Genomic DNA, 24,958 nt, shown 5'->3' on the forward strand with positions numbered 1-24,958 from the left:
AAGGGATATTTTTATACACTTGTATATACATAATTTTTTCTTTTAACTTTGTTATGTAAGAATTTTTCCATTAAAATGTTCTTAATCAAAATCCTTTTCAGTGGTATCAATAGTGTGTTGGGTGGTTTGATCATCATTTAATTATTTTCTTCTTTTGTATATTTAGAATGTTTTTCTTGAGTTCACAAATAGATTATAGAGCACAGTTATGCTCTTTAATGATCATTTATGTGCCTTTCATTCTAACAATGATTATTAGGTAGATATGTTGTCTGTTTTTTATAGGTACAGACATTGAGTCTAGGATAAGTTGTTCAAGGTATTTTTTTTGTTTGTTTCAGATAAGACATTTATTGTCTTAATTAATTCTTAAGAATAGTCAGTCTGGCCTAGGCTAGAATTGACGTTGTCCCTAATCCATATCTCTTTGTCCATCTTTAGTTATATTTACTTGAGTATGTTACAGTTATCTCAAATTTTAATGTTTAAAAGCAAACCCTTCCCACTTTGCTTTGCCTTGGGTTTCAGTGTGTTAAAGGCTCTAACGACCACACGGCCAGCCAAACCAGAATAGTGGGTCTAAAAAAATAATTAAATAATCTATGTTCCTAAATTTGTTAAATTTAAAATCTAAAATTGAAATTATGTCATTTAAGGAATCTCGGTTTTAACCTTTGTTAGAGATAAAGTGTAAGGCCCTTATAAATCCAATTTAAAAATTAGTGACTTTGTTTTGCTGGCTATAAAATTTGTAGTTAGCTGCTCTGGCAAGATGAGAGTATAGAGCATCTTAAGAATCCTCAGAATAGATTCTAAACCTTGGAGTAGATTATTTTATTGTGTTATTGTACTGATAATTTCTGTTCTTTTTGCATATTTCAGCCCTGTGCCTAAGGATAGAGACAAATTTTATTTCAAATTAAAACAAGGAATAGAGAAGAAGGTTGTAATTACAGTGCAGCAACTTTCTAACAAAGAATTAGCTATTGAAAGGTAAGCAGCTTGCTCCTAAATGCTATCAAAAATTTGTATTGACATTGCCGTTGTGTTTCAAGAGACATACTATTGAATCTCTGCTGTATTACGCACTGTGACTTTTCACCATATTTTAGTTTCTCCATTTAAAAATGAGAATAAGAATCACAATGCTCTATCTACTTAAATAAGTTAGATGTAACTGGTTCACTGAAAAATCTCAATCGATGGGGAAATAAACATGAAATTTTTTTCCCCCAGTAATAACTGCTTCAACCCTATTTGGTTACATCCCTTTTTCCTGCTGTTCCTTATTTATGTATAAGACAAATACCTTAAATTCTCAATCATCTTTGATAATGAAAAAGTACATTTAGTTACTGGGATCTCAGGGGCTTAAAAAAAAAAGATGGATACGTATCTTTTAAATGTATAACCACACGCACATATATACACATGTGTGTACATTTATGTGTTTATGTTAATACTTGATCATATAAAAAGAAAATCTTGTAGGAGAAAAGATACGATAAGCAAAGAATAACAAATGATAGTTCTGGAAAAAGTATTTGTACTGTAAATGATGGATGAAAGGTTAGTATCTATAACATACAGTAATTTCTTAACAATTTGCAGAAAAAAAAGGGAAAACAAGAGTATGAATCAGTAAATTATAGGAAAGCTATTCACCTGGCTAACAAACACATGTCCCTATTCATGAATAGACGGGGAAGTGTAACTAAGGTAGCAGTAAGATAACAGGTTGACAGAAATGACACATAGAGCTGGTGGGGATATGGGAAAATGGTGAAGCGTGTGTACATCCTTTCTGAAAAACAATCTGGCAACATCTATAAAATTAAAACAAAAAACCCCACTTATAATTGGATGCATCAGTCCCATTCTAGGGACTCTGTCCTATTGAAAGAAAAGTACTCCTATGTAAGGACATAATTTTAAGGATATTTATTATAGCCCTTTTTATAGTGGCAAAAAGCCAGAAATAAAAACAAATGCCTTTTCACTTAGCTTTAAGAAGTGGGAGCAATTGGTGATGGTCACAAGAGAAAGAAAAGCCTCTTCATTAAGACTGCTGTAGACGGATGATCTCTTCCTCCCTCCCCCCCCCCAATTCTGTTGACTAGGATGAAGGTGGGGGACACTTGAGGTGCTGGCTGATGGCATCTTGGCCACCTCTGTCCCTTTTAAGTCTTGGGGAAGGTGTCTGGCTTCCGGTTATCTCTTTAGAATGTTCTTTAGAATGTCAGGAATTTAGCTTTGCTTTGTTCCCACCCTTGGGTTTTCTTGTTTGTATCCAGATTATAGGAAAAATGCTGCTATCTAATTCTGTCTTATAATTACAGTTGTCATCTTTTCTCCTTTCTTGGTGGTATAAAAAATAGTGGTGAGTCATAAAATTAATGAAAAATAGCTGAAGATTAAAGGTATTGTTGATTTTGAATGTTTTAGTCCTAAAAGAATGATGATGAGAATTTTTGTTGTTAGCAGTAGTTATGCAGTGTTTGAATCTTTTTATTTGAAAATAGGCAATTTCACACTTATAGACAAGGTAAAAAAAATAAAATTGGTACAGAGAGCACCTGTATACTCAATCACCTTTTGGGAACATTTTACCCCACTTGCTTTGCACCCACTTTCTCAATCCCTCTTTTTTCTCTCAGTCTTTCCCTCCCTACCTGCTTACCTACCTGCATACACACACCCACATAATCGTTTTTCTGAACAATTTGAATAGGTTATGTACATCATGGCTTTTTATTCCTATATACTTTCTTAGGAAATGTATATTTCCAAAAAATAAGGATAGAGATAGCACTTACATAAGCACGTTATATGTAGCAACTTCCATAAATTTAGCATTCATACAATACTTTTTTTCTAACCTGCGATTTGTCTCCGTTTTTGTCAGTCAACCCAGTAGCATCCTTTCCCTCTCCAGTTCAGGGTTCGAACTAGGGTCAGAAATTGCATTTAGCTGCCTGATGTCTTTGGCTTTCTTTAATCTGGAAACATTTCCACAGCCTTTCTCTTATAACATAGATGTTTTTGAAGAATACACACATTTTTCCTCATTTAAATATAGCATTGCTAATTTGGGGTTTATCTGATACTACCGTGTGATCAGATCCAGGTTATTTATTGCTGCATAGGTGATGTTTCCTTCATAGTGCAGCACATTTGGAGGTGCCTGATAACCGTCTGATAACCATCTGTCCCTCATTGGTGGTGGTCATTTCGATTGCCAAAATTCGATTGTCAAAATGTCTGATTTCTCCACTGTAATTCCTCCCCCTCCCTTGCATCTATTAAGCAGTCTGTGGGGAGATACACGAAAATATCCTGCTTCTCACCAAATTTTCTTCTTGAGTTAGTATTCATTCATGGTTCTTATTCTTGTCTGATCCAGTCTTTACTGTTAAGAATGCAGAATTACAACTTTCCATCTCCTGTACTTTCTCTAGATTTGGCATTCAGCCCTTGCCATTTTAATGTAAGCCAAGGATCTCCCTTCTTTTCCACTTATCGATTTATTATTGGTATAGACTCCTGAATCTCTCTCCTCCCCACTACAATACTTTATAATTCACTATAGAACTTACTGTTGTCCAGAATTTGCCACTGGGAGTCCCTTCACATCCTGCATCCTTAAGACATTCCCCCAGAACTTCCTTTCTGGCATAAAAAAATCAGCTTTCCATTTAATAAGTCTGTAGTAACATTGGCAAAGAAGTATTAGGTGTTGAGTTGAGTAATTTAACTCTTAGTAATCATTATTGAAAAATTTTGGAGTTCTGTGATTAATGGTATAGTATGTCTCTATTATAGAGGCTTGTACTGTGCTTGTATATGAGGCAGTCCTTCCTTTTCCTAATGAGAAGCTCCAAGTTTGGTCAACTTGAAACCTTGATGCATACAGGCAGGATAGTTGAATGCATACTTAATATTGTTTTCTTCATTAGCTTAAACACATTTACACATTCCAAATATATTACACAAATATATTACACAAAATAATAGCTTAGAAATGGGGCTTTTTGCCCACTCATATTCAGAAGACAACCTCATTCAGACTCAATCATCTTTAGCGGCAGTGTCTCCATCATTTTGAGCAATTCATCATCATTACGTTGAGCAATTTTAAGGCATTTTTCCAGAGCTCATTATCTCAATCTCTGCTTAAGTTATCTGAGATAAAGCACTTTTTTGACCAGTGTATATTGCTATCACTAGAAATTTTACCTAAGCTACAGGTGCCTATTTGTGTAGCATTAGGATTATTTTTAAAAAATTTCATTCCATATATAACCACTTACTGTATTGCTTTTATTTTAATATAATTAATCTTGATGATACTATCTAACAGCTCTGGGTTCATATATCTAGCAGTAATTACTAAACCCATGCTAAGTTTCTTTGCCTCCCCACCCCTTTTTTAAACACATTTTGTCTGATAACCTCGATAAATATCCAAACTAAAATTGACTGAGATTGCTTCAGGCTAAGGGTTCTGCCACATACAATACTTCATGCAGCATAACAGACAGAATTCCCTGTGATATGGGAGACTTTGTAAATACTTGGATTTGTCTTTTTTGGAAAAAAGAAACCTTTTATTAGATTGTATGTTGTATTTAAGGTTTAAATTACAAAATGTAAATGGTGGAATTTAAGGTAATCCACTAGGTGGCAGTCTTGTCAAGAGAATTCTTAACTCTAGCTTAAACATTGCTGCTGACAAAGTTTGTAATAGAAAGACATTGGTGTGGAAAAAACCCAAATTACATAATTTTGGCTTATCTTCGGAAAGAGGAACTGATTTATCATTTTCAAAAACAACTTTTCATTATGTAAGATTTCCAACATATACAAAAGTAGACAATAATATATTGAACATCAGAGCACCCATCACCCACCCCAAATGCTAATTTTCAATGTTTGAACTTTTTTCAAAAAAAAAATTTTATTCTAAAAGAATCCATTTCTCTGTGTATTCAGGGGATCACGCTTCCTTCCTATGTAGATATATAGCAAATTATACTGAGATTTTCTGTCTTGATTTCTTTGAAGGCAAATACCATGTCATCTATTTCAGAATCTCCAATATCTAGCACAACGCTAGCAACACAGAACTTGGTAGTTAGCTGCTTAATTCTTACTTAGCACTTCTGTGCTGGACACGGTTCTAGAGGTGTAGGTACTACTCTCTTCATTGTACACTTGAAGAAACACTTGAAGAAACTGAGGCACGGAGAGGTTCAGTAACTTGCCCAGGTCGTTCAGTTCATATATGAACTGAGTCCATCTGGTTTCAGAATACATGTTCTTATTCTCTGCTGCCTCTTTAAAAACTTGTTGAAAAATGAAGAAAAAGTATATGAAAATTTTATAGAGTATTGACCAAACTCATTACAATAGTAATAGGACACAGCACCTGATAGAATCCTATCCTTAGAATCCTTAGAGAATATGTGAAGATTTCTTTCTTATCTTGAAAATTTCTTTTTTTTTTTTTTTTCAAAGATTTTATTTATTTATTCGACAGAGATAGAGACAGCCAGCGAGAGAGGGAACACAAGCAGGGGGAGTGGGAGAGGAAGAAGCAGGCTCCCAGCGGAGGAGCCTGATGTGGGGCTCGATCCCATGACGCTGGGATCACGCCCTGAGCTGAAGGCAGACTCCTAACCGCTGTGCCACCCAGGCGCCCCTTGAAAATTTCTAATAGTCTTTTGCTTTTGTCAGTGATCCATGTTAGATTTTACATTGCGCTTTATTTAGGAACTGGACAGTGGAGAGAAAATAGTAACAGCCAACATTTATTGAGCACTTACTGTAATGGCCATGCTACAGTTGTCATAATAACATGTGAGGAAGGCTTTGTAATTATTACCCCATTTTGCAGATCATGAAACAGGCTAAGTAAGGAGCTTAAGTAACCTGGGTCACTTGGCCAAAAACTGGTAGAGCCAGGCTTTAAACCAAAGCCTTCTGGTTCCTGAGTGTGTACTCTTTAAGACTGTACCCAACTAAATGCTGATTGTCCACTGAGTTTAAAATTAATCAAGCCAGTGAAACAAATGAATTGGTATTCTTTGTTATATTTAGCGCAGAATTTGAAAGTGATAATATAGATGTTGGGGTATCCAGATGATTGCTTAGCGACTTCAAACTCAGGGGTACCATGTGCTGGGAGAAAAAGCTGACTGATTTGTAGAGGAGAAAACCAACAATAACCACTGAAGAGAGGAAGCAAGATGATTGTCATCTGAGATGTGTGAGAAGAGCAAGACCTAAACCTAATTATTGTGAACCCCCAGTTAAAATGTTAAATTATGTAGATTCGATCAGGTCAAGCTCTTCTGGTGTTTCCAGAGCAGAAATGGCAGTCATCTCTGTACCTGACCAGCTGACATTTCTGTGGTTTTTGGTATCATCACATCTAGAAATATTGCAGAAAAATTTCTTGCAAACCACTGAATTGACACAGATTTTTAAAGCTTTATGTAATGTTTAAAATACAGTATTACTAGCACAATTACATCACACCCACTTCAGTGCTTTAGATAGATTGTTGGTTATGCTTTATACTTGAGAGGTGAGGGAGAAGTTTCTCAGTTTTCGCTATATTAATTTTCTGACTAATATTTTGTAATAAAATGATTCAGGACAATAATACAATATATACTTAGCAAATGGGCCTCTCTAAGATTTCCTAACGAGAAGTGGTGTTTTAATGATGGTAATTTCAGGCCTTGTAGAAGGTTAGTTGGGAAGAGATTTTTGGCTTCAGGGTTTATGTCTTTCAAATCACTCTGTTCCCGGGGATCTGCCCTGATGCTCGCTGTGTGAACCAAAATGAAATATTGATACAGCAAGCAGAGTACAATTATTAGATTTGTCATAAGCATATAACTGTTTATATGAGTAACATGGGCCACACTGTGAGAAAGAAGGGATTTCCATGAGTCACTTTGATCCTAATTTTGGGGAATACAACCATTATATATACTTTAAAAAATACATAACACATCATTAACAGAAGGTAGTTTGATCATTTCTGGAGTGATTCAGAGTTGTGCTTGTTTTGATAGTATATGCTGCTTCACTTTTTAATTTGTGCTTTGTGGCTTGCAGCAAAAACCATATAATGAGAAATTAAAGTGTTAAGTACCATACTTCATAGCATGAGTGATTGACAGGTACCTTTCCTTATGTTATTTTCTTGAGGAAAAGATTTCCAAGCTAAGGAATACTGAAAATAAAAATCACCTGGGGCTCTTTTCTCTCAGAACAGTTTTCTAATATGATTTGATATCGCTAGAGTAAGGGAATGGTAGAACTTCAACTGTTTATTATTTTTGGGCTGATCTAATTTGATGTTTGACTATTCTGAAGGTCTTTTGCTGGATTTACCTCGCATTTATTTTTACCCTCACTCTAGCAAGTTACCGTTTTATTTAGAAAGAAGCTCAAGTAACTGACTTCAGGTTGCCTAGATGTTAGTTTGATTTGCATCTTTTATTCTTTTATGGAAATTATAGTAGCTAGGAAATCAAGAGCTTTAGATGTTCTAATAATTTTTCTTAAAGGACATCATTCTCCATCCTGAAATGAGAAAAAATTAGGGATGTCATCCAAAGTCTCTATAATATTTTGTTTTGTTTATTTATTTGAGAGAGAACACGAGCGAGCTTGAATGGGGTGGGGAAGGGAGAGAAGGAGAGAGAGAATCCCAAGCAGGCCCCCATGCCCAGCTTGGAGCCTGGTGCGGGGCTGGATCTCACGACCCTGAGATCATGACCTGAGCTGAAATCAAGAGCCAGATGCCCAACTGACTAAGCCACCCAGGTGCCCCTCCATAGTATTTTAAAAAGCTGTTTTATGAACTTACTTATTGGTCCTCTTTGAGTTCTTTCTTTCTTCCTTTCCCTTTCCTTCCCGAGATCTTTGAGTTTTCTTTTAAGGCAGTAGAAAGATAACTTTCTTCTTCCTTAGGAAAACAGGATATTTCATTGTTCTCTGATAATTTCAAGTGACAATTGGTGAAGAACTATTGGCATCATCAGGTGAATAATTGGAAGCTTCTATCTCTCAGACTGTGGGCTGAACAGAATTTTCAGTATCTTCATTGTTGGCACTCGATGCACTGTAGAAGTATGTAGATAATGCTATTACTTTTTCAGCATGATATTTTAAGAAGTACTTTTTAAAAAATATTGGTAATGAAAACATTGTTTTCTGTAACATGTTTTATAAGTTGATCTATTCTAGATGTCTTAGAGCTCATCTTTAAGTGAACTTTTAAATTTGAGACAATTATGGACTCACAGGAAGTTACAGTTATAGTACAGAGAGGCTCCATATACACTTTCCCCAGCTTCCCCCAATGGTAACATCATACATAATTATAGTACAGTATACAAACTAGAAAATTTACATTGGTACAATCTGTAGACCTCTATTTGAGGGAGCTCCTTTTGAATCCTGTTAAGTCATACTATACTTCTATAATATAATAATTTCTAAATGATTTTTCCAGTGGTGAGAGATTTTTACTTAGCTTTGATTAATCAAGACAGTTATGAACAGAGAGACTACCAGGTCCTAGTTGAGGAGGGTTCCAGGTTGTTCAAATGTGACAGTAGTTTTTTTTTTTTTTTTTAATGATTTTTTATTATATTATGTTAGTCACCATACAGTACATCCCCGGTTTCCGATGTAAGGCTCGATGATTCATTAGTTGTGTATAACACCCAGTGCACCATGCAATACGTGCCCTCCTTACTACCCATCACCGGTCTATCCCATTCCCCCACCCCCCTCCCCTCTGAAGTCCTCAGTTTGTTTCTCATAGTCCATAGTCTCTCATGTTTCATTCCCCCTTCTGATTACCCCCCCTTTCTTTATCCCTTTCTTCCCCTACCAATCATCCTAGTTCTTATGTTCCATAGATGAGAGAAATCATATGATAGTTGTCTTTCTCTGCTTGACTTATTTCACTTAGCATTATCTCCTCCAGTGCTGTCCATGTTGTAGCAAATGTTGAGAACTCGTTCTTTCTGATAGCTGAGTAATATTCCATCGTATATATGGACCACAACTTCTTAATCCAGTCATCTGTTGAAGGGCATCTCGGCTCCTTCCACAATTTAGCTATTGTGGACATTGCTGCTATGAACATTGGGGTGCATATGGCCCTTCTCTTCACTACGTCTGTATCTTTGGGGTAAATACCCAGTAGTGCAATGGCTGGATCATAGGGTAGCTCAATTTTTAACTTTTTAAGGGACCTCCACACTGTTTTCCAGAGTGGCTGTACCAACTTGCATTCCCACCAACAATGTAGGAGGGATCCCCTTTCTCCACATCCTCTCCAACAATTGTTGTTTCTTGCCTTGTCTATTTTTGCCATTCTAACTGGCGTAAGGTGGTATCTCAGTGTGGTTTTGATTTGAATTTCCTTGATGGCTAATGATTTTGAACATTTTTTCATGTGTCTGTTAGCCATTTGTATGTCTTCATTGGAAAAGTGTCTGTTCATATCTTCTGCCCATTTTTTGATTTGTTTATTTGTTTCTCGTGTATTGAGTTTGAGAAGTTCTTTGTAGATCTTGGATACCAGTCCTTTATCTGTAGTGTCATTTGCAAATATATTCTCCCATTCCGTGGGCTGCCTCTTAGTTTTTCTGACTGTTTCCTTGGCTGTGCAGAAACTTTTAATCTTGATGAAGTCCCATAAATTCATTTTATCTTTTGTTTCTCTTGCCTTTGGGGATGTGTCATGAAAAAGGTTGCTTTGGCCGATGTCGTAGAGGTTGCTGCCTATGTTCTCCTCTAGAATTTTGATGGATTCCTGTCTCACATCGAGGTCTTTCATCCATTTGGAGTTTATTTTTGTGTATGGTGTGAGAGAGTGGTCAAGTTTCATTCTTTTGCATGTAGCTGTCCAATTTTCCCAGCACCATTTATTGAAGAGACTGTCTTTTTCCCACCGGATGTTTTTTCCTGCTTTATCAAATATTAGTTGCCCAAAGAGCCGAGGGTCCATTTCTGGGCTCTCTATTCTGTTCCATTGGTCTATGTGTCTGTTTTTGTGCCAGTACCATGCTGTCTTTGTGATCACAGCTTTGTAGTACAGCTCGAAATCCGGCATTGTGATGCCCCCAGCTTTGTTTTTCCTTTTCAACAGTTCCTTGGAGATTCGGGGCCTTTTCTGTTTCCATACAAATTTAAGGACTATTTGTTCCAGTTCTTTGAAAAATGTCCTCGGTATTTTGATCGGGATAGCATTGAAAGTGTAGATTGCTCTGGGTAGCATGGACATTTTAACTATGTTAATTCTTCCAATCCATGAGCATGGAATATCTTTCCATCTTTTTATGTCTTCCTCAATGTCTTTCAAGAGTGATTTATAGTTTCTAGAATATAGGTCCTTTACGTCTCTGGTTAAGTTAATTCCAAGGTAACGTATGGTTTTTGGTGCTATTGTAAATGGGATGGATTCCCTAATTTCTCTTTCTTCGGTCTCGTTATTCGTGTATAGAAATGCAACTGATTTCTGAGCATTGATTTTGTATCCCGCCACGTTACTGAATTGCTCTATAACTTCTAATAGTTTGGGAGTGGCTTCTTTTGGGTTTTCCATATAGAGTATCATGTCATCTGCAAAGAGAGACATTTTGACTTCTTCTTTGCCAATTTGAATACCTTTGATCCCTTTTTGTCGTCTGATTGCTGTTGCAAGGACTTCTAGTACTATGTTGAATAATAGTGGCGAGAGTGGGCATCCTTGTCGAGTTCCTGATCTTAAGGGAAAGGCTTCCAGCTTTTCCCCATTGAGAATAATATTTGCAGTAGGCTTTTCATAGATGGCTTTTATGAGATTGAGAAATGTACCTTCTATTCCTACACTCTGAAGGGTTTTAATCAGGAAAGGATGCTGTATTTTGTCAAATGCTTTTTCGGCATCGATTGAGAGGATCATATGGTTCCTGAGTCTTTTCTTGTTGATATGATGTATCACGCTGATTGATTTGCGAATATTGAACCACGCTTGCATCCCAGGTATGAATCCCACTTGATCGTGATGGATAATCCTTTTAATGTACTGTTGGATTCTATTAGCAAGTATCTTGTTGAGGATTTTGGCGTCCATATTCATTAGGGAAATCGGTCTGTAATTCTCCTTTTTGAGGGGGTCTTTGCCTGGTTTGGGGATCAAGGTAATATTGGCCTCATAGAATGAGTTTGGTAGCTTTCCTTCTGTTTCTATTTTTTGAAATAGCTTTAGGAGAATAGGTATTATTTCTTCTTTGAATGTTTGGTAGAATTCCCCAGGAAAACCGTCCGGGCCTGGAGTTTTGTTATTTGGAAGGTTGTTTATCACTGACTCAATTTCTTCATAATTAATTGGCCTGTTTAAGGAATCAATTTCTTCCGGTTTCAATCTTGGTAGTTTATAGGTTTCCAGGAAGGATTCCATCTCTTCCAGATTGCTTAGTTTATTGGCATATAGCTGTTGATAAAAATTTCTAATAATCCTTCCAATTTCAATGGTGTTCGTCGTGACCTCTCCTTTTTCATTCATAATTTTAATAATCTGGGTCCTTTCTCTTTTCTTTTGGATAAGTCTTGCCAGTGGTCTGTCAATTTTATTGATTCTCTCAAAGAACCAGCTTCTAGTCCTGTTGATCTGCTCTACTGTACTTCTGGTTTCTGCTTGATTGATTTCAGCTCTAATTTTGGTCAACTGCTTCCTCGTGCGTGGATTAGGCCTGTCCCTCTGTTGCTGTTCCAGCTTCTTGAGGTGAGAATATAAAAACTGCATTTTAGATTTTTCTATTCTTTTGAGTGAGGCTTGGATGGCTATGTATTTCCCCCTTAGGACTGCCTTTGCAGTATCCCATAGGTTTTGGACTGTTGTATTTTCATTCTCATTGGTCTCCATAAATTGTTTAATTTGATTTTTGATTTCCTGGTTTATCGAGTCATTCCTGAGCAGGATGGTTCTTAGTCTCCAAGTGTTTGAGTTTCTTCCAAATTTTTCCTTGTGGTTGAGTTCCAATTTCAGAGCGTTGTGGTCTGAGAATATGCAGGGGATAATTTCAATCTTTTGGTATCGGTTGAGACCTGTTTTGTGTCCCAGAACATGGTCTATTCTTGAGAATGTTCCATGGGCATTAGAATAGAATGAGTATTCTTTGGTTCTGGGGTGTAGTGTTCTATATATATCTATGAGGTCCAACTCGTCGAGTATGGCATTCAAAGCCTTTGATTCTTTGCTTAGTTTTTGCCAGGGTGTTCTGTCTATTTCTGAGAGTGGAGTGTTGAGGTCCCCTACTATTAATGTATTTTTATTTATATGTCTCTTTATTCTGGTTAAGAGTTGGCTTGTGTATCTTGCTGCTCCCCTGTTGGGGGCATATATATTTATAATTGTCATATCCACTTGTTGAATACTTCCCTTAAGAATAATATAGTGCCCTTCTGCATCTCTAACTATAGTCTGTAGTTTAAAATCCAATTTATCTGATATGAGAATTGCTACCCCAGCTTTCTTTTGAGGTCCATTTGCGTGAAAGATGGTACTCCATCCCCTTACTCTCAGTCTGAATGCATCTTTGGGTTCGAAATGAGTCTCTTGTAGACAGCAAATGGATGGGTCATTTCTTTTTATCCAATCTGCAACCCTGTGGCGTTTTATGGGATGGTTCAAACCATTTACATTAAGACTGATTACTGAGAGATATGATTTTAATGTTGCCATGTTGCCAGTAAAGTCTTTGTTTGTATTGGCTGTGACTTTCTGTTCTGTATCACTCTTGGGGCCTTTTTACTTTTATAGAACCCCCCGTAATATCTCCTGTAGGGCTGGTTTCGTGGTTACAAAATTGGTTAGTGACTGGCGATTCTGAAATGTCTTTATTTCTCCATCAATTCTGAATGACAGCCTTGCTGGATAAAGGATCCTTGGCTGCATGTTTTTCTCTGAAAGAGCTTTAAATATGCTCCCCCAACCCTTTCTCTCATTCCAGGTCTGTGTAGACAGGTCTGACGTAATTCTGATGCTTTTGCCTTGGTACGTGAGAAATTTCTTTGCCCTGGCCGCTTTCAATACTGTATCCTTGCATCTAATATTTGCGAATTGCACTATGACGTGACGTGGCGTAGGTTTGTCGTGGTTGAGCTTGGGAGGGGTCCTCTCTGCCTCTTGGACACGAATGTTTGTTTCCCTTGCTAGATTAGGGAAGTTTTCAGCTACAATTTGTTCAAATATCTCTTCTAGACCTCTGTTTTTCTCCACCCCCTCGGGGATGCCGATGATTCTAACATTGGATCGTTTCATTGAGTCAGTAATCTCCCGTAACCTACATTCGTGGGCGTGGATTTTTTTAAGACCATCTTCTATTTTCATTTTTTCCTCTATTAACCCATCCTCCAATTCACTAACCCGTTCCTCTGCTTCTGCGACCCTGGCCGTCAGAGCCTCTAGTTTTGCCTGCATTTGGCTCATAGAATTTTTAATTTCTGTCAGATTCGCTCTCATTTCTGTCCTTAGGGATTCTATATTCTCAGTAACCTTTTCGTTAATAGTTTTTTCAATTCTACTCATCATTTTGACCATCGTTACTCTGAATTCCATTTCTGATAATTTGGTTACATCCATATCCATTATTTCTGTGGCAGAGGCCACAGAATCACTGTCTTTTCTTTGCTGGGGGGGGCTTCTCCTTCTTGTCATTCTGATGAAGAGAGGTTGCGGGGTTTCCAGAGCCCAAATTATTGACTGGGTCCCAGGCCGTGCCCCTTGTTTTATAGGGATCTTAGGGATGTGGGCTTCTTCTTTAAAGATTTTATTTATTTATTTATGTGGCAGCCAACCAGCGAGAGAGGGAACAGAAGCAGGGGAGTGGGAGAGGAAGAAGCAGGCTCCCAGCGGAGGAGCCCGATGAGGGACTCCTTTCCGGAACGCCGGGATCACGCCCTAAGCCGAAGGCAGGCGCTCAATGACTGCGCCACCCAGGCGCCCGGGTTGTGGGCTTCTTGATTTTTCAGCCTGCCTTCTGTGTTCTGGGGGAGGGGCCTGCCGCGCCGATACTCAGGCAACCCTGTTTGGGTAGAGTCTCCGTGTCCCCTGCGAGGGGGGATGGGGATGGGCACTCCCTGAGCCGGTATTTCCAGGCTTTTGTTCTCTGGCGGCTTTCCCTGGCGGTTTGCTGTGCCTCTTCTGAGAGTCAGAGCAGCAGCGGCCAAATTGGATTGCGGCCCGTTCTCTACTGATGTTCTGGCCACTTTAACTCTGTTTCTGTTGGTGCTGCTCAACCCTGCAGCGTCCGGGATGTGCGCCCCACACCCGGCGTCCCAGCCCTCACTTCCAGGGCCGGCGCGTCTCTGTCCTTTGTGTTTCTAATGCCGCCAGCCGCCCCGCGCGCTCCCGGATCTCCCGGTCTCAGTCTAGATCCACTGAGCGCACCGGGATTCCGGTGTTCCGTAAGATGCCTGGCGGCGCACGCGCACCCAGCTCACGGTCTCAGTCTGCTGTTTTGCGGGTGCCGACCACGAGCCCGCCCGCTCTCCCGTGCAAGTGGCTACCGCTTCCCGGCACCCGAACGCGGCGGCTCCCTCCCCCTTCCGTTTATCTTCCGATATCTGTGCACAGTTTCATGGCTCCCCGCTTCGTACCTCAATACTCAGCGCTGGAGATGTTCATTTGTAGAGATCCAGATGCGTCTTCCTGCATCTCAGGCTGGTTCCGTGGTTGTTCAGGCTGGTCTGGTACCTATCCAGCTCGACTCGGAGGACCGGCTGAAAACGGTGTCTCCTACTCCTCCGCCATCTTAACTCCCGAAAGTAGTTTTTTTTTTTTAATTGAAATATATTTGACATATAACGTTGTGTAAATGTAGGGTGTACAGTATGTCAATTTGATGTATTCATATATTGTGATATGATTGCCCTTGTAGCAATAGTTAGCACCTGTCATATCATATAATTATTTCTTTTTCATAAGATCTCATCTCTTAGCAAGTTTGATGATAATACAATAGTGTTGTCTATGCTCACTGTGTTGTACTTTCGATCTCTAGGACTTATTTACTACTAGTTGCAAGTTTGTGTCCTATACAGCATCTTTCCTATCCACCCCCCCTTCCCTGGTAACCATCATTTTCCTCCCTGCTTTCCTGAGTTTGGCTCTTTTAGATTCCACATATAAGTGAGATCATACAGTATTTGTCTTTCTCATCCTCATTTATAACTTAACACAGTGTCCTCAAGTCCATCCCTGTGGTCACAAAGGGCAGGAATTCTTGTTTTCTCATGGCTGAATAATATTCCATTGTATCCATACACCACATCTTCTTTATCCAGTCATCCATTGATGAGCATTTAGATTGTTCTTATCTTGGCTGTTGTGAATAATATTGCAGTAAACATGAGAGTGCATATATCTCTGATATCCTGTTTTCATTTCCATGGGTGTATACCCAGAAATGGGGTTTTCATTTTTTTTTTTTTTTTACAGGAAATTGTACATTCTTTAATGTTATTTTGAGGCATTTTAATTACATAGGAAATGCTTGATATAAGAAGTGAAATAAATGTAAACTATTTTAAGAGCAACGGAACTAAAGCTGATGAATCATACTACTTTCCAGCCTTGTTCCAATTTCTTTTTTTTTTTTTTTATGAAATGGGGTTTTCATTTTTTTTTTTTTTTTACAGGAAATTGTACATTCTTTAATGTTATTTTGAGGCATTTTAATTACATAGGAAATGCTTGATATAAGAAGTGAAATAAATGTAAACTATTTTAAGAGCAACGGAACTAAAGCTGATGAATCATACTACTTTCCAGCCTTGTTCCAATTTCTTTTTTTTTTTTTTTATAATTTAAATGATTTTTTATTATATTATGTTAGTCACCATACAGTACATCCCCGATTTCCGATGTAAGGCTCGAGGATTCATTAGTTGTGTATAACACCCAGTGCACCATGCAATACGTGCCCTCCTTACTACCCATCACCGGTCTATCCCATTCCCCCACCCCCCTCCCCTCTGAAGTCCTCAGTTTGTTTCTCATAGTCCATAGTCTCTCATGTTTCATTCCCCCTTCTGATTACCCTCCCTTTATCCCTTTCCTACCATCATCCTAGTTCTTATGTTCCATAGATGAGAGAAATCATATGATAGTTGTCTTTCTCTGCTTGACTTATTTCACTTAGCATTATCTCCTCCAGTGCCGTCCATGTTGTAGCAAATGTTGAGAACTCGTTTTTTCTGATAGCTGAGTAATATTCCATTGTATATATGGACCACAACTTCTTAATCCAGTCATCTGTTGAAGGGCATCTCTCCTTCCACAATTTAGCTTTGTGGACATTGCTGCTATGAACATTGGGGTGCATTGGCCCTTCTCTTCACTACGTCTGTATCTTTGGGGTATATACCCAGTAGTGCAATGGCCGGATCATAGGGTAGCTCAATTTTTAACTTTTTTGGGGACCTCCACACTGTTTTCCAGAGTGGCTGTACCAACTTGCATTCCCACCAACAATGTAGGAGGGATCCCCTTTCTCCACATCCTCTCCAACAATTGTTGTTTCTTGCCTTGTCTATTTTTGCCATTCTAACTGGCGTAAGGTGGTATCTCAGTGTGGTTTTGATTTGAATTTCCTTGATGGCTAATGATTTTGAACATTTTTTCATGTGTCTGTTAGCCATTTGTATGTCTTCATTGGAAAAGTGTCTGTTCATATCTTCTGCCCATTTTTTGATTTGTTTATTTGTTTCTCGTGTATTGAGTTTGAGAAGTTCTTTGTAGATCTTGGATACCAGTCCTTTATCTGTAGTGTCATTTGCAAATATATTCTCCCATTCCGTGGGCTGCCTCTTAGTTTTTCTGACTGTTTCCTTGGCTGTGCAGAAACTTTTAATCTTGATGAAGTCCCATAAATTCATTTTATCTTTTGTTTCTCTTGCCTTTGGGGATGTGTCATGAAAAAGGTTGCTTTGGCCGATGTCGTAGAGGTTGTTGCCTATGTTCTCCTCTAGAATTTTGATGGATTCCTGTCTCACATCGAGGTCTTTCATCCATTTGGAGTTTATTTTTGTGTATGGTGTGAGATAGTGGTCAAGTTTCATTCTCTTGCATGTAGCTGTCCAATTTTCAGAAATGGGGTTTTCAGATGGTAGATCTATTTTTAATTTTTTGAGGAGCATCCGTATTTTTCCATAGTGCATAAACCAATTTACATTCTCAATTTAAATTAGAAAATAATTTATTGGTTTAAGAAATTTAGGGTTCTTTTTTTCCCCCCAAGATTTTATTCATTTATTCATCTTTTTTTAATTTTTTGAGGAGCATCCGTATTTTTCCATAGTGCATAAACCAATTTACATTCTCAATTTAAATTAGAAAATAATTTATTGGTTTAAGAAATTTAGGGTTCTTTTTTTCCCCCCAAGATTTTATTCATTTATCATATAAGCTTCCAATTATTCACCTGATGATGCCAATAGTTCTTCACCAATTGTCACTTGAAATTATCAGAGAACAATGAAATATCCTGTTTTCCTAAGGAAGAAGAAAGTTATCTTTCTACTGCCTTAAAAGAAGAGAGAGCACATGAGCGTGGGTGGCGGGGGGCAGAGGGAGAGGCAGACTCCCCGCTGAGCAGGGAGCCAGATGTAGGGCTCCAATCCCAGGACCCTGCGATCATGAATTGAGCTTAAGGCAGACGCCCAACGGACTGAGCCACTCAGGCACCTCGAAATTTAGGTTCTAATTAGGAGAAGTAGGGTATTTTAACTATATCTTATGCCAATTATCGATTTATTGCCTCTTGGTTCCAAATCTACCCTCTTTGACATTAGCGGAACTTTATGTATTTCTTCTTTGCAGCAAGCGCAATATTACATTGAGCCAGTAGAGGGTGCTGGAGAGACACCGCAGGAGGAAGGCTCTTCTCTGGGGTTCTAGTGTGCTGTGGTGGTTCTTGCTCTTGCTGTAAGATTCTGGGACATCTAGTGGTGCTGTGCTCCAGCTGTGGAACCAGTGCATGCACTCCCTCCTCAAGCTCAGAATCCTGGTCCTGGCTCAGCAAGATGTTCCTGTGGACCTCCAGACACGGATACTGGGGGCCTCAGGCCTCACACCATTTCTGCCAGTGAGCTGGCTCCAGGGGCTCTGATTTTCTTTGTTCACTTGCCTGCCAGACTTGGCTGCCTGCACCTAAGTGGGTTATTTCCTGCTTGTTTGTGGTCCAGCTTTGCCTGGGCAGTCCAGCAAACTTTGCTACAACCATACTTTCTCTAGTAAGAGTAGAATACCAGAAAGTTTGCTCTTTCTTGGTGTATTCTCCCTTAGCTTTGGAATGTTCTTTAGAATTCTCTTTATTGTTACTCTCCTATTATAGTTAGTAATTCTTTATAGTAAACTTTCCCTATTCAAATTATTGTGTTTTCTCTTCTAATTGGACCTCGACTGACTAATTGAATTAATACCTGATAAAATCAACCAGTCCCATAGCTGAAGTTTGAAATACATTTCTGGGGGGTGGGGGTGGGAAGAAAATGATTATAGATAGATAGATAGGTAGATAGATTTATTTATTTATTTATTTATTTATTTATTTAGTGGGGAGAGGCAGAGGGAGAGAATCTCAGGCAGGCTCCACACTCAGTGTGGAGCCTGATGCAGGGCTCGACCTCACAACCCTGAGATCATGACCTGAAATCAAGAATCAGACACTTAACTGACTGAGCCACCCAGGTGCCCTTGGTTATTTTATATTATTTTATTTTACTTTATTTTATTAAGATTTTATTAATTTACTTGTCAGAAAGAGAGAGAAAGCACAAGCAGGGAGAGTGGCAGGCTGAGGGAGAAGCAGGCTCCCTGTTGAGCAAGGGGCTCAATCCCAGAACTCTGGGATCATGACCTTAGCCAAAGGGAGACGCTTAACTGACTGAGCCACCCAGGTGCCCCAACCCCTGGTTATTTTAGGTTTTTTTTTTCTTTTTAGCTGTCGTAATAGCGATAATGGTAAGGATAAGAACTATTTAGTGATTTTTGCCATATGTCCATTTCCTTTTTTTTAAAATTAAGATTATTTATTTATTTGAGAGAGAGAGCGAGCGAGACAAGCATGAGCTGGGGGAGAGGGAGAGAGAGAAGCAGACTCCCCGCTGAGCGGGGAGCCCGATGTAGGGCTTGATCCCAGAACGCTGGGATCATGACCTGAGCCGAAGGCAGACACTTAACAACTGAGCCAACCAGGCACCCAGCCATATGTCCTTTTCCATCCTGAGTGTTTAATGCACAGTTTTTTTCATACTGAAGAAGTCCTGTAAAGTGAATTATCTTTTTAGTTAAATTTTTTGGTGGTGGTGTCGGGGAGGAAGCTAAAGCATGCCATTTTACCTTGCTAAGAAATATAACTAGTTAAGAGACAATGTGAGAATTTGAATCAGGATGTCTTGCTATTCCTAAAGCCTTTTTCATTTGACTCTTTTGTATGACTTATTTTGGTGGGAAGGTGCAAGGAAAGGTATTAAGTATCTATAGATATAATTATTTTATGTCACTAGTAAGCATTGCTTAAATACTAATGTTTTATCTTTTTTTATAATGGCAGTTTTTTTTAAAAAAACTTTGGTTCATTTGAAGAGGGAGGAAGAACTACATAAAATATTTTTATCTAGTAGGACATTAGGCAATTAACAAAAATTAAATAAGTTATATGTGAAATTTTGTATTTATGCTTTAAATATTTTTTCTATTTTAACTATGTTTTAATAAGTTTACTCATCCTTCTTATTCTTGTGATTTTTCTTTTTTCTTTTCTTTTCTTTTAAAGAGGGAGGAAGTGAGAGAGAGAAAGAGAGGAGAGGAGAGGGGAGGGGCAGAGGGAGGAGGAGAGAAAATCTTAAGCAGGCTCCATGCCCAGTGTGGAGCCGACATGGGCCTCAATCTCATAACCCTGAGATCTGACCTGCGCTGAAATCAAGAGTCAGATGCTTAACTGACTGAACCACCCAGGTGTCCCTCTCATGTCATTTTTCTAATTGGTATTCACATGTTTTCTTTAAGGTTCATATATTTTGGTGAGTTTACTTCATTATTCCACTGTACTATAGAAGATTGTTATACTTTGATAACTGATCAAAGCTTTAAATAGTTTAAGTCTTTTAAATGGAATTGAACTCCTGAAGAATCTATATTATTTTACACACAGATGACATTGTTTTATATTGAAGTTCTCTTTACTTAGAATATAAATATCAAGCTAGGACTCTGCAGAAGAGAGTTAACATAGTAGAGCTGAAACTGCTATTCCTAAAGGTCTGCTTGTAGGGTTGGTTCTTGAATGGCATCTGAAAAGTTGGATTTCAGGAAGGTTCCCACCATTCCTAGAACTGAAGAGTGGCTCACTGTGCCTAAACTGTTTGTAGAAACAGCATGATTTATGCTGAACACTTGCTTTTCTTCTGGAATCTGGAATTTTGTTATATCCTAGGCAAAGGATGCCTGTGTGACCAGCCCCCAGTAAAACCTTGGACACCGAGTCTCTGACTTTCCCTGGTAAACAACTTTTCACACATGTTACAACTCATTGCTGGAGAAATTAAATGTGTCCTCAGTGACTCCAGAGGGAGAGGACTCTGAACTTCACCCTGTGCACGTTTTCCTTTTGCTGATTTTGCTTTGTATCTGTTCACTGTAATGAATCATAGCCGTAAGTACAACTCTATGCTGAGTCCTGTGAGTCCTCCTAGCAAATCTTTGAGCCTGGAGTGGTCTTGGGGACTTTTTGGTTGTTGCATTTTGTTGTTCCTTGGGGGTGTATGTAACGTAACTTCTATTGATTGTAGAAAATGAGCATTTACCTAATTGAAGGTCTCTCTATGTGGATATAGGACAGCTATTTTGGACCTTGTCTTTCAGGGAGCATTATGAGCTAATGCGTAGTAAATATATTTTTGGGTTTACAGTTCTGCAAACTCATTAATCTAGAGTGTCTTTGGATACCCAGAAGTAGTTCTCTTACCCTGATGCACTTCAAGTAAAAACTCTTCCACACTCATATATTCTGTTCCCGTTCCTACCCCACCATCAATAATAGGAAAAGGATGCCCATATATCTCTGGTAGTACTGCCCCTTCCTTGACTTATGCACTTTGGTTGTCCCAAACTGGAGTAAAACAGGGTTTTCCAGAGCTCTGCATGCTCTTGCCAAGATCCTCCTTCTTCCCACCTCAGTCTTCAGCCTTGCTGAAATCTTTTATTTTTTATTTTATTTTATTTTGTTTATTTTATTTTATTATTTTTTATTTTATTTTATTATTTTATATTTTATTTTATTTTAATTATTTTTTGCCTGTTTCTTTCAGGCCTTGTAAGAAGTCCAGGACTCCTGGGTTTTCCACAATACTCAAATCCTGATCCCTTGGATATCCTGTCTTCTGACTCTCATCTTCCACCTTTACCCAGCTTCTGGAACATTCCATGCTACACTCTGGAACTCATAGTGCATCACAGCACAGTTCCTTTCATCCTCAACCTGATTTCTGAATGTTACCTTCACTTTACATAAACTGGGCTTTCACCCTGAGTCTACTGCTTCCTTTACACTCTTTTCAAGTGATGGCTGTTTTCTCTCCTCCCACCCCTTGTGTCTTTGCTCTGGAGATGTTTGAGTATCCTTCTTGCGTGTCCTTGCTTCCTTCCAGACTGTTTTCCTCTCCCCCCATTGAAAACTCACAGCTTTGAAGTTGATGCTCTCAGACTTCCCCATCTGCCAGCCTCTCTTGTTGCAGTTATCTACACATCCTTGGGATTCCCATCATTCTTTGAAGATTTCAGCTCCTGGTTCATTGTCATTCTCTAATTATTAGGCTTATCCTAATTTATGGCAGTTTCAGTATCTCTGTAGATGATTTTTCTAAAAACCTAGCTTCTTAGTTTCTTGACCTCTTCTTGTCTCCCTCCCTCAACCACTTACTTCCACCCTCATACTCTGCAGTTTGTCATTACCAATGACTGTACTCCCTTCACAATCTCAATATCAGGTATCCCACTGTCTGATCACTATCAGTGGGATAGTGATCACTTATCTCTCTAATTCATTCTCATTTTCTCAATTCCATTCATTCTTTTATCTCACTGAGACTAATAATCCATGGTCCGGTCATGATTTACTGTCCCTCACCCACTCACTTCATGTTTTTACTTTTTTACTTACCTTTGTCCCAATTTAGATTCCATCATCTGTCTTTATAAATTATACTCCCACAACTCCCTTATTTTCTTTTCCATTTTTCCACTTGCCTGGCATATTCCCATCTCTAGTTAATTCCAGCTTTCTACTTCTTTGCACCAACACCTATTAATAACTGAATGCGGCTGGGAAAATAACAGACATACAGCCATGCTGATTGGCTTCACTTGAGGTCCATGACCATAACCTCAGGTGTACCTTTGTGTTGCTAGCATCTCTATTTCATTTTACTAGACAAGCTATTTCATCCCTTTCCTAGGCTATTTCACACCTTCTCTTTAAATGTTCACCATGTCTTCTATCACATTTACTCTCAACCAGTGATCTCTTATTTAAGATAATAGAAACAATAATAGAACTTTAGATATTACATCACCTTGTCTACCAGTTTATCTTATCTGTATCACATATTCTGCCTTTTCTCTTATTACTCTGGATGAAATGTCCATGCTCTTGGCCTACTTTCTACTTGTATAGTAGATTTTATTTGATTTTTCATTCTTGATGACATTAGTTTAGCAGTCTTTCCTCTACCACACTTACTCCTTAGTTACCTCATCCAGTTTCTTTAGATACAGGACTTTAAATATGTCTATAAATGAATGATTTCCAAATTTTTAATCTCAGCCCTGAGGTCTCTTCTGAATTCCAAATTTTTATATATATCCACAACTTCAGATCTTCATTTGGCATTTGTTTCCTTGTTTATTTGTTTATAGCAACTTTATTCATAATTGCCCAAAGTTGGAAGCAGTGAAGATGACTTTTAATATGTGAATGAATAAAAAAACCAAGGTACATGCAGGGAATGGAATGATCACTAAAAAGAAGTGGGCTATCAGGCCATGGAAAGGAGGAACCTTAAATGCATATTGCTGTGAAAGAAGTCAATCTGAAAAGGCTACTCTGATTCCAGACTTATGACATTCTAGAAAAGGCAAAGCTATGGAGACTGTGAAAAGATCAGTGGTCAGGGGTTGGAGGGAAAAGAGTGTTGAATAGATGTAACATGAAAGTTTTAGAGCAGTAAAAGCTATTTTGATGACACTGTGATGGTGGATGTAGGTGGCCATTATATACTTGTCAAAACCTATAGACTGTACAACAGGAAAAGAGAACGCTGTTGTCAAGTATGGGCTTTGGGTGATAATGATAAGTCAATGTAGGTTCAACGAGTGTATCACTGTGGTGCAGGATGTTGGTAGTAGAGGAAGGGGTTGGGGCAGTATTTTAGGACCCTGTACTTTCTGCTTAGTTTTTTTGAAAGCCTAAAACTACTTAAAAAAATCTATTAATTAAAACAAATTATATTCTCTGTAACTAAATATTTAAAGCAGCAGTAGCAGTCACTTCTTGGCAAAACCCAAGTACAAAATCCAGACATTCACATCTGTACTCCAGGCTTCGGGAACACTGAGGATGGGTAGCACAGAGCACAGCAATCCCTGGGATGCACACCAGTGTAGCTGTGGGCGTGCCGTCTTTTATTTTTTATTAAGATAGGGCCCATCGAAAGGGAATGGTGTTGTTGTGTTCAATCCTTCCCCATCGCAATTAATCTTTTCATCATCATCTTATTTCTCTTAGTGCATTTGGGGCATAAAATATTATCTTCTAGGCCTGGGGATGTTGGAAAGTGCAGGTGGGTAACAGGAAGAGAGAGATCGTCCTTTTGGGAGTGTCAGGCACCTAGGCCTGACTTGCATGGAACTGTAGGTGAACCCAACCTTTTGTGTCTGCCAGGGGAGGTCTGTCACGGACCACATACTACCTGACACCAGAGACTTGCAGCAGAAAGTTCTCAACAGAAGCAGGAATGGAACATGAATTCACAGACTTGGATTGACTGGCTCTTGCAGCAATTCTTTTAATGATTTTGATGCATATATCTGGTATATGCAAAAGCCCAAATAATGTATCATTATCTAAATTTCTGTATTATTCCTGTCGAATAGCAAAGTAAAATAGTTGATTTACTAAATGTTTTTAGCAACAATTAAGCCAAGTGTTAGATTTTGAAGTTTATTAGTTTGATTGTTCTAATCATTTTTAATCTATTTTCATTTGAGTATAACTAGATTCTCCTTTTGTACTTGAAAAGATTTAGTAAAAGTATTCATATTTGAATACGGTTCCGCATTTCAAATTTTAATCCGTTATAACGTGGGAGTTAATGGGAACATTATTGCCCCAAGGTGGTGTGCTTGGAGGTTGTTGTATGTTTTTGAAGTTATTGGTTGATAATTTAAAAAGAAAAAAAAAGGACCTAAAAATATTTCCTCTTCTTTTATAACCTTTTCATAGATTAAATTCTCTGCACTGGTAGCCGATCTGAAATGTCCTAAGCATCTATTTTAAATATTTTTTTAAAAAAGATTTTATTTATTTATTTGAGAGTGAGAGAGAAAGAGAGAGAGTGCGCATGCGAGAGCATGAGTCGGGGGCGAGGCAAAGGGAGAGGAAGAGAGAGAATCTCAAGCAGACTCTACGCTGAGCATGAACCCGTGTTGAAGGGCTTTATCCCACAACCCTGAGATCATGACCTAAGCTGAAATCAAGAGTCGGATGTTTAACTGATGGAGCCACCCAGACGCCCCCTAAGCATCTATTTTATTTTTTTTCTAGTAATCAGTCTAGTATTCCAGGTAATCTTAGGGGGAAAAAATAAAAATTTCCCACCT

The 24,958-nt window shown here is 38.4% G+C and overlaps 1 protein-coding gene across 3 annotated transcripts in view; it reads left to right on the forward strand.

Annotated features, from left to right (window-relative positions):
- The window catches only part of RABGAP1L (RAB GTPase activating protein 1 like), a 713,371-nt gene that overhangs the window by 87,640 nt on the left and 600,773 nt on the right, over positions 1-24,958 (forward strand). For all 3 annotated transcript variants that reach the window (XR_005836374.1, XM_040636233.1, XM_008696595.2), the window contains one exon: positions 883-993. Coding sequence is in view for 2 of the 3 variants with exons in the window: in XM_040636233.1 (XP_040492167.1) it covers positions 883-993 (111 nt within the window). In the remaining variant the exon portion in view is untranslated. The remainder of the gene's footprint in view (positions 1-882; positions 994-24,958) is intronic.

The sequence above is a fragment of the Ursus maritimus genome, unplaced genomic scaffold, assembly GCF_017311325.1.
Source record: "Ursus maritimus isolate PB19 unplaced genomic scaffold, ASM1731132v1 scaffold_2, whole genome shotgun sequence".
Lineage (NCBI taxonomy): Eukaryota > Metazoa > Chordata > Mammalia > Carnivora > Ursidae > Ursus > Ursus maritimus.